Below are 13417 nucleotides of genomic sequence, written 5' to 3'. Positions count from 1 at the left end.
ATTAGAAGTAATAGCAAAAGAATCTAAAGTAAATGTACTCATTTCGCAAAATGGCCCCTATCCATTTTATATTATTATATGACTGGATCATCATTATTATTGATGTATTATGCAAGCAGTACTTTAGTGTTATAGTTGGCTGAGGTGGAGCAAATTAACTATTAAAATACTTAATATAGTGTTGGGCAGTTTAATCTAGAACAATGCAGTATATGTTATAAACCGAACGTATTTGTATATAAAATCTAGCGGACTAACAAAAGTGGAAAATGGAAATAAAGCAGAATTACCGCAAAATTTCAGTGCTGCACTTGAATAAATGTACTTCCCATCACTGATAACATTTTTCAGAAAACAATACCACAAAATATGAAAAAAAAAAAAGTTTAATTATTTAAAAAAAAGGAAAAGTTCATTATGCTAAAAGACATTGGCTATACACACCTCACCTATAATGGTTAAAATACAACAAATCTTTTACCATGGATACAACTCATATGGTCAGTCAGCAATCACAGCATGAGACATAGGCACCTAAATAAGTATGAACACAAATGTTCAGTTTTCACATTAAGATTATATTTAGCATTGTTGTAACTTCAATGTAGCCTGAGAACAATTTTCCTAGGCGTACTAATGCACATCCAAAGAAACCAAACAGACGGATGGAGCTCGACTACAGTCGTCACAGTTTGTCTGTCCATGCTGCTTTAATAGCAGATCAATGTAAAGGTACAGTATGATAGTACAGTATGCCTCCAGGGAACTTTGTAAGAGGTGTAATATTATGAACAAGTCATGAGAAAAATCATGACTGCACATTCCCTGAATGAAAAAAGAATGAACAACAATCATGAATCACAATGCCTTTGTACTTGAAACCATAAAATATACATATAATTGTTTCACTGGGAAAGATGTAAATTCACCTCCATTCAAACAATTAAAGAATCAGGGATTTATGTCATCTCCAGAGGCGGACATCCACCGCTGTCTCGTATTAAGATAATCTCCGTTCTGAGCTTTTCATTTTCCTTTAAAACAAAATAAATTCAAAAAAATTCAAAAGTTGATTGATGTGATGTGTTGACAGTATGTACATGACCAAAGAGAAATATCCTTTGATTATAGCAGAAATGTTAGTTACCTCTTGAAGCTTGGTGTTGTCCTTTTTCAGCTTCACCAGATATTCAATCCTCTGTTTGTGGTTTTTATGACCCACAAGTTTTCCGTTCTCCTCCGACAGCTGAACATTCTGCTTACGGAGAACCTCGTTTTCCTGTTATTATGGCAACGATTTTGACAAGGTTTGAGGAAATAACAGGCATCATTTCACCATTTTCTAATATTTTATACACTAAACATTTCATCTATAAATAAAAAAATAAGTTGCAGCCCTAAGCAGTTATTATCAGTGTTACATTTGGCAGTTATTCATGCAGGTCACCTTAAGACCAATCATTTTGAATTTTAGTGTCACACAAAAATGCCAGAGTAGAACTCTACACGGCCGCCAAATGGGCCTGAAATGTCCTCATCAAAAAAGTCTCATGGTGGAATCTGCAACTGTCCACATTGTCGGCCCATTAAAGATGGCAGACTATCTAGTATCATGCTCATTACATTGTGTCACCTTGTTCTCGTAATCATACTCGTAATCATATATATCTTCCAGAGTAAAAGATCATTGACCAACCCCAAACAGGAACTCATTAGCAGTTCCACAGTAGTATAGTATGTATACCAAATTTCAGATACTGGCTATGTTGCCAGGAGTCTATTATATTCATCCTTGAAAGCTACATCATAGCAAAATGCTTTCTTAGGTGAAAAGTACTCTCATCTACTCCACTCCTCTGACCTGGATTAGTCTCTCCTCATCCTGTATCCTCTGGCTCAGCTCTCTCAACTCTAGACAGCGGTTCCTGAGCTCATTGGTCAGCTCCTGAACGCAGGTTTGAGACTGGGCCAACATCGACTCCTGCGCTTGCAGTCTAATCCACAGCACAAAGATAGACAGAACTTGTCAAATGTCAAGCATTCATGAAGGACCAGAATAACATGCAATCACAAAACATTGATTCATTAATTTAACTTAACCACAAGTCCTTACGTTTTTTGAGTGTCAGACAACGTCTGCATTATTTTGCTCTGTTAATGAATGAAATAGAAACAAATTATAAATTGATTATTCAATACATAAAAAAAAAAAATCAGCAGCAAAAAAAAATACAAACCTTCTCTGATCTCTCCTCTTGTAGCTCTTTAAGTATGGTTTGGTTGATGGCTTCATTCAACTCCTCCCTGAAAATTACAAGACAACATTATTAATCTTATATATGCAATCAACAATATGTATTTTTAGGATAGTGGCTGAATGACTGGAAGAATAAACTCAACCCATTATGCATCTGCTGGCTCTGCTTGGTGTAAAACTGGTCAAGTAAAGTCTGGATCTCAATTTGAACCTTATCTTTCTCAGTCAGCTGCATCTGAGGACAGTGAAATCACATTATCAATATTAATGGACTTTGAAGTCAAATGACATGTAAAGGCCATGAAAATGTATGTCGTTGCATTTACTCAAAATAAATAAATAATAAAAACATTTTTAATGCAGTGTGTGAAACCTTTTTTAAATTTTGTTAAAAAATGAAGACACTAAACTAGAAGAGTGTACTATAACCATACTGAATGAATGTGTTTGTCCAGTGATGAGCGCCTATAGATTCATTTGACTTTTGCACAAAGATATACCTTAAGCCTTTGGATCTCCTGGTTCTTGGCAGCTCTCTCAGCGTTCAGCTCCGTTAAAAGAACCTCCATGGTCATCATGGAGGAGCGTCGATTCTCCAGCTCCCTCTCCTGGCTCTCTAGCACCTGGTTCAGGTCCCTGTGGAAACTACCTGGAGTGCAGGGTGTCTTGAGAGACAGAACTAAAAGATTAGATTATTGTTGTATTTCTTACTGCAAAAACACACCACACGTTTTATTTGCAAATGCAGAATTTAAGTGCAAATAAACCACAGACAAGTCTTACCCGAGGTAATGATTTAGGTGTGACTGTCAGCTCAAGGTGGGGTTTGAAACTTCCATTTCTGATAGTTCTTTCAACGGCTTCTTGCTGTTGTTGCACCTGGTAGAAAAGTGAGTAATTTTAATAAAATGTCGTCCTTAAGGATTTATTTGACCATACTGGTTATTTGTTTGCTCAGTGTTGAGGATTATAAAAAAATTTCACCTTCTGCTGTAGATTCTCTATCATGAGGTCCTTTTGGGCGGTTTGCTCTTGAGATGCTTGGAGGAGGCTGTTCTGCTCATCCAAGACCTTAGTGAGTCTCTCAACCTCCTCAGTGGCATAGACAACCTCGTCCTGCAACACCTCCACCTGAGGGACAGACAGACAGACATTATATCTACAAAATAATCATACAAAAATGTATGGACAGAGTTGTTTAACATGATCAAACTTACCTCTATTCTGTCGGATGCTAGCTGCCTAGCTAAAGTTTCTTTCAGGTCACAGATCTCTGCCTGCATCTTAGAGTTTTGCTCCCGGATATCCTCCCTTTCAAGGCAGGCAGCATTGTTCTTAACCTGAAAGAGCAATGACATCATCATCATTATTATTATTATTATAATAATAAAAATGCCCTAACTGATTCAAACAAACATATCTACAGTATGAGGCGGTAGAGTAAAGTTAACTGAAGCAAACAAGAAGTTATTTAAATCTCGGGATACACGGGTCCGATTATCGGCCGTTGGACAGTCTGGCGAGGTCAGTGACTTGAATCTGTTCGGTGTGTTCCGTGCCGTCGTCAGTCTGGGGGGCTGTCAGCGTTCATTTTGGTCGACCTGACATGTTCAGTCGGCGGCAGGGCAGTCGGGACTCACCCGGAAATGGCGAGCGGAATGAGCGTGACTAGAGTCTCTCAAAATCTGACGAAAATCTTTTAAACTGACCTTTGTTGATCTGAAATGAAGACAGATTCAGCAACTGCATGGCCTATTTCTCGCTTAAAATGTTTTCAGAAACATGTTTCAGTGAACTATTTTAGTACAATATGAGATCGTATTCTAAAGGAGCCGTCATGACAGTCTGGCTTTGAATTTCCGGAGAAAACAAACCCATGTGACGCGTTCGTCCAATCAACTGCCGGTTTTCATTTCTTGGGCAACAATACAGAGTAGCGCCGCCTGCTGCTATGAAGACGTATTACGTTTCTCAAGTTGGTGTTGCCTCAGTGTGTCCCGAGGCAGTTTTTTGGACCTCGGGGACGCGATCATTTCCACTGGCTTTTCTGCCAAGGGTCGGCCGTCTGGTTGGTGTGTAACCACTTTAAGACAAATAAAGGGTGAAATAGATGGAGGAGTCACATACTGTGATGTCTTTGATTTCTCCTGACAGGTCGGTAATGGTCTGGTCCTTCTGGCTCAGCTCATTGCGGAGGTTTCTGGTTTGGTTTATCAGATCCAAAACAACATCCTGTTCAAATGCACAGGTGGGATTCAGAATGATAGCCGAAACACTGCAATTGTATTTGAAGGATAATAACTGAGAGAAATATTCACTTACTTTGTCCTGTTCAATCTTCTGCTCTAAGCCTTTTATCGTTTCGTTGGCAGAGTTTACATTTTGCTCAAGGGCAACAATTTTGGATGCCTTCAAAACAGAAATCAGACAACCCAATTTAGCTTCTAAGATGCAATTACGGAAAATTTCATTTTCAAACATGCATGCTATTCTTAGTACTGACCTGTTGTTGATTTTGTACTGTCAGGTCTGAGACTTGTTTTCTAAGCTGTGTATTCTGCTCCACCGTTTCAATAAGTTCTCTGAAGGAACACACCAAGGTCACTCATGTTACTAAAAGTTATTTTAAATGTTGAAAACTGTAAGCAACTCTTTAAAAAAAAAAAAAAAAAAAAAAAAAAAAAAAAACGAGAAAGCTGTGGACACACTCACTTTGATGTACTGTCTTTGTTTTCTCTTAACTGAGAGATCAGGGTGCTTGTGTGCTCATGCTCAGTCTGCAAAGAATTATTTAATTCCTACAGAACAGAAAAAAAAGAATAGAAAATACAGGCAGTTAAGAGATCACAGACGACATTTCAAGATACAAAATGGCCATAGTTGCGATTATGAGTTCACTAACCAGGAGCTGTGTCTTCAGTGCATCATTCTCCTGCTGCCTGTCCTGCAGCTGCTGTCTTGCCTGATCAGCCTCAAACTTTGCCTCAGCTTGGAGCTGGTCAAATGAATCCTGCAGTGTCCGATGCTGCTCCAGAAGCTGCTCCCACTCCAGCCTGGAATGAAGACATGGTAGTTGTGGGCACAGAAACACATCAGATCAAGAAGTGCCACAGTGCAGAGGTATTAAGTTCATGCTTACTGGACTTTGTCAAGTTGGAGCTGTGTGCTGATCAGACTGTTAGAGAGCTGGCTCATTTCTCTCTGCTGCTGACTCTGGCCATCGCTTAGCTCATTCCTCACAGCGGCCAGCTCCTTATCGGACGACTGCAGCACCAAGCGCAGATCACGGATCTCACTCCTCAGCACTGAAAGGAGGGTAAAGAAAGAGTCATCACCTTGGTACTCTTGTCCCTACCTCCCATCTCACAGAAACTTCCAAGTTCAACACCAGCGAAAGTCCAGGCAGGTGAGCAAACAGGTAAACACAACAACGCAGGAGGAGCACCAGATCCTCACCTTCTGCGGCTTGCTGTTCAGACTGAAGGCTCTGTTGCAGCTCGCTGACAGTTTCCTGCAGGTTGAGCTGATCCCTGTTCCGGTTAGCTCGCTCAGAAGAAAGCAGCTGCATCAGGTGTAAAGAACAATTAGGAACACGGAAAAGTTAACCCACATCAAATGAAATACTTTTTACATGACATTGCAATTCAATAAGAACTGTAAATGAGGAACAAGAGGAAATTCTACCTCATCCTTGCGGTCAGACTCTTGTGAAATCACAGCGATCTGCTCCTCGAGTTTTGCAATTTGCTGCAACAGCTTGCTGTTCTTTAGCTCCTCCTCATTAAACTGTGTCTGGACATGGCTAGCTTGCTCCTGTTGAGAAATTAGAGAACGTATGAGACAATAACAATTTGTGTTTTTTGTACACACATTTGCAGGATAATCCACATTGGTGTACCTGCACTTGACGGAGTTCCTCAGTCAAGGCCATTTCAGCCATGTCCGAAGGAGGAGACTCGGTCCAAATGTTGTCTGCACTATTGCGTGTCCCGTTCAGGTGGTCCGGGCTAGAGAGAGGCACGAGACGGGTCCGCAAGTTGTATGCTTTGGTGGGCGTGGTGAGAATCTGGTATAATAGACATTTGAAGGATAAAAGATAATTCATTTTCACGAAGCTTTTTAGAGAATCTGCAAAACGAAGGAAAATATACTGAATATAGAGAGGTTTGCTCACAGTAATCTGAATACAAATCAACATCCACTCACCTTTATAGTTTCAACGTGAATTCTGTTCAACTCAGAGACCTCCTTTTTTTTGTAAGCGTTTGTGGCTTCCAAAATGTTCTCCAAATGCCTGTTGGACTTGTCAAGGTATCTTTTTTCAGACTCCAGCTGAGATATCTGTTTCCTAAAACACAAAGCACCATTCAAAAACCACATTAAGCGCAGCAAAACTGACTTTATAAGTCTGTAAAGGCATTGCATTAAAAATGGCATATTTCATTAAGATTACAAGATACTTTTTTAAAAATAAATAAAAAAATATTCTAGTTATCAGTTTGTTCCTGAAGCTAGAAATCAGAGCTGGACAATACTATTATCATTAAATATATGAAACACAGTAAGATATTGTTTTTCCAAATTAACCAGCCCAAGTGTAAGTCAGGAAACTTTCTTTTTCTAATTATAAAACCGTATTAACTCCTACATACATTTTGCCTCATTTCACTGTACAGACAGCAGTTATTGAAAAATAAATCTGTCCATTAAAAGAACCATGTAAACTGTGTGTTCACGAAGGTGCTCTACCAGATTTCATGAAGGCAAAAGACATTGGAATATTATTTCTTTTGCTATTCCTAAACATCTGCTAAGCTTTTCTGAATAAAGCCCATGTGAATTTGGTTTAAGAGTGGTTTTCCTATTTAAATAACCTCCTTACTTGGTGACTTCTTTGTACTCTTTGAAGGCCTGAAAGGTGCCTGTGAAGTCGGACTGTTTCTGAAGCAGCTGAGCCTTCAGCTTCTCAATTGTAGCTGCCGAGACAGCATCTACAGGCACAGGAGTTGAAGAAGCTGCTGGAGCTGTGGAGCAACATGAGTTTATTGACATGCATACAGATTAAGCATAATACATTTACTTGGCCTTTTCTCTGATGAAGCTGATAATTATCTTACTCTCTGTGAGTCCGTCTGTCTCCATAGCCCTCTGGAAGGCCTCTTCCAGCTCAGCAGCAACCTGGACTGCAGCCTCTTCAGTTTTCACCACTGATTCAAGAGAACGAAGTTGACGGTTCTCCTCTCTGAGGCTGAAGTTCTCCGCTGCATATCGAGTCATTTTTGGGTGATGTTCAACCTAATAGGGCAGAGTTGTGTACATGGAAAAACAGGGTTGAACAGATTTCAAGAAAAGAATTAATACAGAGGATCTGATGTAACTCTACTGTGCCTTTCAGAGTAAGCAATTATGAAGAAACCCATCTTACATTTTAGAGGAAATAAATAATGTAAACATAAAAAAACGTTTTGTACAGCTGAACTATAAGTTCTTCACAGTAGCCGTGTATCCACACATTATACACACATGCCTCATTTCCACTGCGTGGTTCGGCTCAACTTGACTCACTTTTGGTACCAGGTGCTTTTTCTCAATTTTTTTATCCACTGCAGATAGTACCACATCAATGTAGGCGAGTCGAGTCGAGCCAGCAACATGCAGTCATCATCAGTGGGTTAGGCAGTGTTTAAATTGTATTAGATTTTGTACCTGATCTCTTAAGATCTTGATCTCTTCTTTCAGCTGGTCAATCAGTGTCTGAGACTCCTTGTCTGACAGTAAGCCTTGGCCTGCCTTCAATTTTTTCTCAAGGCGATAGATGTGGTCCTCTCGAAACCGGACAATCATTCGGCTGGAATGGATGAACTTGTCTTTCTGGGTCCAGGCCTCCTCAAGCTGAGCCACTTTCTCGAGCAGCACCTAAGTGTTTTTAAACATTACTGTAAGTTTCCCTTTGCCAACAGTATTTCCTCACAGCAGCATCATTTCCACAAAAAAATGACAACGCAAAAAAAGAAGAAAAAAAAAATACATTTCCCATACCCTCTTCTCTTCTTCTCGCTTCCTCCAAAGACGAATAGCAGCCATAAACTTTGCTTTATATGAGACATCATGTTGAATTTCTATGGATGGGTGTAATGAGAAAAGCTGATTTAAACTTTGTAACATACCAGAACACTTCGGTTTAAAAACATGTAGGGCTGTAACGAATGTCTTATTTTTTACATTTGAAGCTTCTATTGGAGTTTTACAAATGAAGCTTTCAAATGTCTAGTCAATTTTTATTGACATCGCCTGAAAAATAAATCCTTGAAAAATATCAAAAATATTGTCTATTTTAATAATGTAATTCATCAGTGTTTTTATTATTAAAATCAATTTGGATTAATAAATATAACTTGTCAGTTTCATAAACATAAATACATGTAGGCGGCAGGCTAATCCAATAAAGGCATAAAATAATAATGAAATAATAATCATGCCCTTAGGCTTATAGCAACATTATGCTATGACAGAAACAAACTGGAGTTATTGAAAATAATTGGATCACACAGGTGGGAAACAATCCTACGCAACCACCACTGGAATCTAATTCTACAAATACTAATAATATTAGTGTATTCTTTATCTGCAACTGTGCAGAAATGCTGTGTTTAAACAGAAATAGACATTCAAAGGACACACAAAAAAAGCTGTCCAGCATGCAAATGTTGATTTAGAATTTAAATGTCAACGTTATGAACAAAGCTTTGAATTATTTGGTAGAGTCCTAAAAACATAACATAACTTTGCATGTAATACAGTAGCCCGGATTACTGTATTTAATACATTTGGGTATTACATGTTGAATGTGGGCAAATGGTTTAAAGAAGATGCTACTTTGAAGGTGTTAAGGTTAACATATATTTATTCAGTGCATTGTTACCTATGGGGAGTTCAGGTCCTCCTGGCGCTACATCTCTGGCATAGTCCCCTCCCTGAGAAGTTAGAGCCTGTGCAAGCTGCTCCTTCAGCTTTTTCACCTCAGCTTGTAACTGCCTCACATTTCCCTGTGTGTCTTCATTGATAATGGCCTGGCAAAACAATAATTGCACAGGGATGAGATTATTAAGTGCTCTTTGACATCACCAGAACTTGGTCAAAGCTACAATATAGAGTTGTGTTAAATAACAGATACCTTGTTCTTGATCAACTTTGCTCTCTGAGCAAACTGCAAGGTGGACAGCGTTTCTCCAAAACACTTTGAACCAGGATGTACATTGGCTATGATATAAGTCTTTGCATTTCCTCCGAGAGAGTCCTGAAATAACAATAACTGTTACAGCGCGTAATATCTATTCACATTATAAAGTACAATCACATCTTTAAATATAGTATTATAAAATGTTATATTCTACCAAAGCACAGGAATACAAATGAATGAAGCAAAATTCAATACTTGAATATCAAGTGCACAAGTTTGGTACTTCCTCGTTTCATGGCCACCACTATTTATTCAACGATCTCGTTCCAATAGCAATTTCAGTAGAAAAACGGCAACAAGAAAATGTGTATTTTACAGAGTAAGTCATGCCGCTGAACATATGCCATAATTCCAGTGATTTTGACTCCACAATGATAGACAGTAACATAACACATTCTCCACCAAAGCAACACCCAAGATGTATTTTGTATTTAATATATAATCACTAACCCTGAGCAAGAAGGTTAGTTTGGAATCTCTGTAGCAGATGTGGCGGTTCTTTCCATTAGACACATCAACCAGTGCCATGATCACCTGACCGAGACACATGAGGGAGCGATTGATACTGCTGGCCTCCTGAAAGAGAAGCAATGCAGACAACAGCTGTTAGAAACGGCTCAAACGTAGTACTTCTTAGAGACGGAATAACGAAGCTTCACCTTGAGCCTGGAACCTTCTGTGTGTGTGTCTTTCTGCCTCTCAGACCCTGCCAGATCTACCAGGTTTAACTGAGACATTCGGATGTTCACCACTTCATTGACGGACTCTTTAGATTCCAATGTCATGGTGAACACTGCGTGAGATCTGGAAGATTCTCGGTTCATGGAGGTGGAGGCCACTCGTCGATTACGCCAGCCCATAGATAGCACCTAAGTGGTTTCAAACAAAAATTCTGTACACTTCCACAGTATATTTCTTAAGATTTCACCTGCATTTAAATAATTATCAATTAAATGGGATCTCAACTCTAATTTGACACTGATCAATAAAGGAAACAGACTTGTTAACATTATGATAATGAAACTGGATACAAGGTATAAAGTAATATAAAGGTTTCATTCCCTCTAACTAGTTGGACATGAATGTTATCATAATCTTCTGAGTCACAACAAGCAAGGAATGTATACCTGGTAGGCTTCAGCGGCCGAGTTGACAAACTTCTCCACGGCTCCCTCAACAAACAAACCTTTCTTGATGTTCTCCCTGAGGAAAAGGCTGGCTGAGGCTGTATCCAGGAGGTCATAAATTTGTTCATTGTAAATCTCTATAAATGAACATTTACAAAGGAAACTCTTGGACTGGCCAGACTTTTGGGAAAAAGAACAAAAAAGCACCAACTTCATTAAAAAAAAAAAAAAAAAAAAAAAAAAAAAAAGTGAAATATTGGTTTACAAACATCTTCATGGTGATGAAATGTTACAGCTCACCCGTTCCACTTCTCGGTTGATGAGAAAAAACAGGTACTCAAAACTTCGAGGAATAACCCCCCTTAGCTCATCTGTGAAGTTGTCCAACTCAGATGGTCCTAGAGCAGGAGAGAAAAAAAGTGTCCCAATTATTCTGTTGCTGGATCTTAAAGAATTTGTAGTACAAAATGTAAATAGTAAGTTGAATGCTCACCAAGCATGGTGAATGTTTTCCCTGAGCCGGTTTGTCCGCTAAAGAAGCAAGAGAGGAATCAAATAAGGAATTGTACGGGTGCTGCACATCAAGCACAACGCTTGTGCAATAAAATATTTTAAATGACATCAAGACCACTTACTAGGCAAATATAGTACCATTGTATCCATTCATGCAAGACTCCACAATATTCTTGGCCACACTGGAGAATACAGAGTCCTGTTGAAGAATGACAGATAAAGATCACGCACACACTGACCAGTTTTATCCATATCAGCGGTATATTGATGATACAACTGTATGCTCCCAACCTGAGATGTTTCCATGTCAGCAACATGATCATAAGTAAAGGTTCGTGGTTCTGGTTTTGATAGCAGACGAATGGTGTTGGGTGAGGTGACTGTGAGACATAGCTTCTGATCTCCATCTGTGGTCAGCCCACTACACTGGGTCAGAGGGCGTACTCGCACAAAAACTTTGATGGAATCACCGTCACTACTGTAGGACCAGAAATAAACCATTACCACTTGTAAAAACATAAAAAATAAACATCACCATTAAAAGTAGGCAAGTGTTTGTTACTACAGTGTCCATTAAGTTTGGAGGACATGAACATGGTGAATCCATTGTTGCTGTGCTCCTCAGTCAAATCAATAAAACCTTATAGTCAAACTCACAATCACCTAGACAAAAACACACACATACATCCTTCACTCAGTGTAACGTTAACGTACATGTGTATGGTATTAGCCCTGATCCAGGAGTACCACAAACGACAATATGTTAGTATCTAGTTAGTTAGTATCTAGATAGTTCGTATTTGTTAACGCTAGCACGTAACGTTAACGTAGCGTAACGTCAGTGTTGTCGGTTTTTGTTTGGATGAAACAAGCAAATCGTTCTAAAAGGTAAAGCTAGCTACATTACCTGGCAGCAGGTTGGGTTGAATCGACAGATCCTATAAACAAAATTATAAGATATCAGAACGTTTGTTTAGATGCAAGTTTGGCTTTCTTAAGCTGTATACAAATAGTGTATATACACTTACTTTAGTATCAGTTAGCTAGGTTATAGTAAGCGCATAGCTAGCTAGGTAACGTTGACGTTAAACTAACGTTAGATGCTAAGGTTACCACAATAATAGTAATTTCTAGTTTCAATAAGTTAGCATATAAATGTGCCAACCGAACAAATGTTTGGTGCGGTAACGTTACCTTTCCCAATAGAATTCATTGTTGACAAAAGAAATGTTCGACGTTATGTAGCTAGTAAAATTAACGTTCTTCATAGCAGAGTCGACGAAAGAAATCGACGGTGTTTACTTCCTTCGAAATTGGCGGGCAGGTCCCGGTCCCATAGACGTGATACTTCTTCTTCGTTTAATGTCGCTACAAACCAGGGTGAAAGGTGCATACCGCCACCTAGTGTAGCAGAGAGTGTAACATCATGGCTTTATTTTGTTGTTTACAGTGACATTTGAATGTCTCTTTTTGAAGATAACGTCCTGTTTATCCACAATTTTCTAATACGCACTTGGTAATTCACACCGTTTCAAACTCTATAAGCCTGTACATCAGAATTTTGACAAATGAGTACAAATGAGTTTGAGCCATGAAGCCAGTTATGCTGTATAGTCCTACCTAATTGGTCAAAATAGGTTTTTAAACAGTCAGTCTATGACATTCCTCCAGGTTGATAAACGGACATACACAAACCAAAGACATTCTGTAAAAACCCAAGTTTATTATACACAATAGAACAGTTTATCACTGATTTGTAAAGTATAACGTGGTACATCATGGTACACATTGACTAATAACGTCAATATATGCAGAGGAGAAAAATTACTGGCAAAAATCTGTAATATTTCAGGTTTCAACAACTGCCCACAACAGTTTTATATTATATGTTTTGCACATACTAAACTGCTCAGTGTCTGACTCGTAACTTTACTTGTAACATACATCTTTACTGTCTCAGTGTTTTTCCGGTTTTAATATAACATACACAACAAAACATATAGTCAAAAGGAGCACAACACCAACAACAACACTATCATCACTAGTATTTAAAGTATAGCATTTAAACCAAATACTGTAATGGCAGTGCAATAAACTTCTTCTTTTTTTGTCTCTTTGAACAGGATTTCATTTTGTTTTGATGTGACATTTCTCTGGTGCTCGAAATAAAAAAAGAGAAGTCTCCCAGCCTTTATTGCTACTTTGCTTTAAAAGCCCCATACAGACCAAATCACCTTTGTTTTGGCACACTCAAGCAATCAATCATCAATCATGAAGTGA

General features: G+C 38.7%; 1 protein-coding gene across 4 annotated transcripts; it reads right to left on the bottom strand.

Moving 5' to 3' along the window:
- Nucleotides 1-685: 685 nt before the first annotated feature.
- Nucleotides 686-12510, bottom strand: kif15 (kinesin family member 15). 4 transcript variants are annotated; one of them, XM_028565726.1, is made up of 35 exons: nucleotides 12332-12510; nucleotides 11429-11615; nucleotides 11260-11336; nucleotides 11118-11155; nucleotides 10925-11022; nucleotides 10625-10804; nucleotides 10157-10366; nucleotides 9948-10073; nucleotides 9432-9554; nucleotides 9180-9327; nucleotides 8297-8376; nucleotides 7964-8173; nucleotides 7375-7552; nucleotides 7140-7281; nucleotides 6464-6605; nucleotides 6156-6323; nucleotides 5942-6070; nucleotides 5714-5819; nucleotides 5397-5562; nucleotides 5160-5310; nucleotides 4970-5055; nucleotides 4761-4839; nucleotides 4580-4666; nucleotides 4385-4489; nucleotides 3475-3597; nucleotides 3242-3388; nucleotides 3041-3136; nucleotides 2758-2922; nucleotides 2401-2492; nucleotides 2238-2304; nucleotides 2114-2151; nucleotides 1862-1994; nucleotides 1148-1279; nucleotides 930-1034; nucleotides 686-825 (listed from the first exon to the last, which is right to left on the bottom strand). In XM_028565726.1, exons 1-34 carry the CDS (start codon nucleotides 12403-12405, stop codon nucleotides 960-962), a joined length of 4158 nt encoding a protein of 1385 aa, XP_028421527.1. In that variant the 5' UTR covers nucleotides 12406-12510; the 3' UTR covers nucleotides 686-825; nucleotides 930-959. The 4 variants fall into 4 exon arrangements, with proteins under 4 accessions (XP_028421527.1, XP_028421528.1, XP_028421529.1 ...); XM_028565727.1 differs by adding an exon at nucleotides 12045-12075 and having other exon boundaries at nucleotides 686-1034; nucleotides 12332-12459; XM_028565728.1 differs by adding an exon at nucleotides 12045-12075 and having other exon boundaries at nucleotides 686-1034; nucleotides 11429-11612; nucleotides 12332-12459.
- Between the last annotated feature and the right edge of the window lie 907 nt (nucleotides 12511-13417).

Source organism: Perca flavescens, chromosome 20 (assembly GCF_004354835.1).
Source record: "Perca flavescens isolate YP-PL-M2 chromosome 20, PFLA_1.0, whole genome shotgun sequence".
NCBI classification, from domain to species: Eukaryota; Metazoa; Chordata; class Actinopteri; order Perciformes; family Percidae; genus Perca; species Perca flavescens.
Note: the sequence above shows the minus strand (reverse complement) of the source record. Positions and strands in the feature narration are given on the sequence as shown.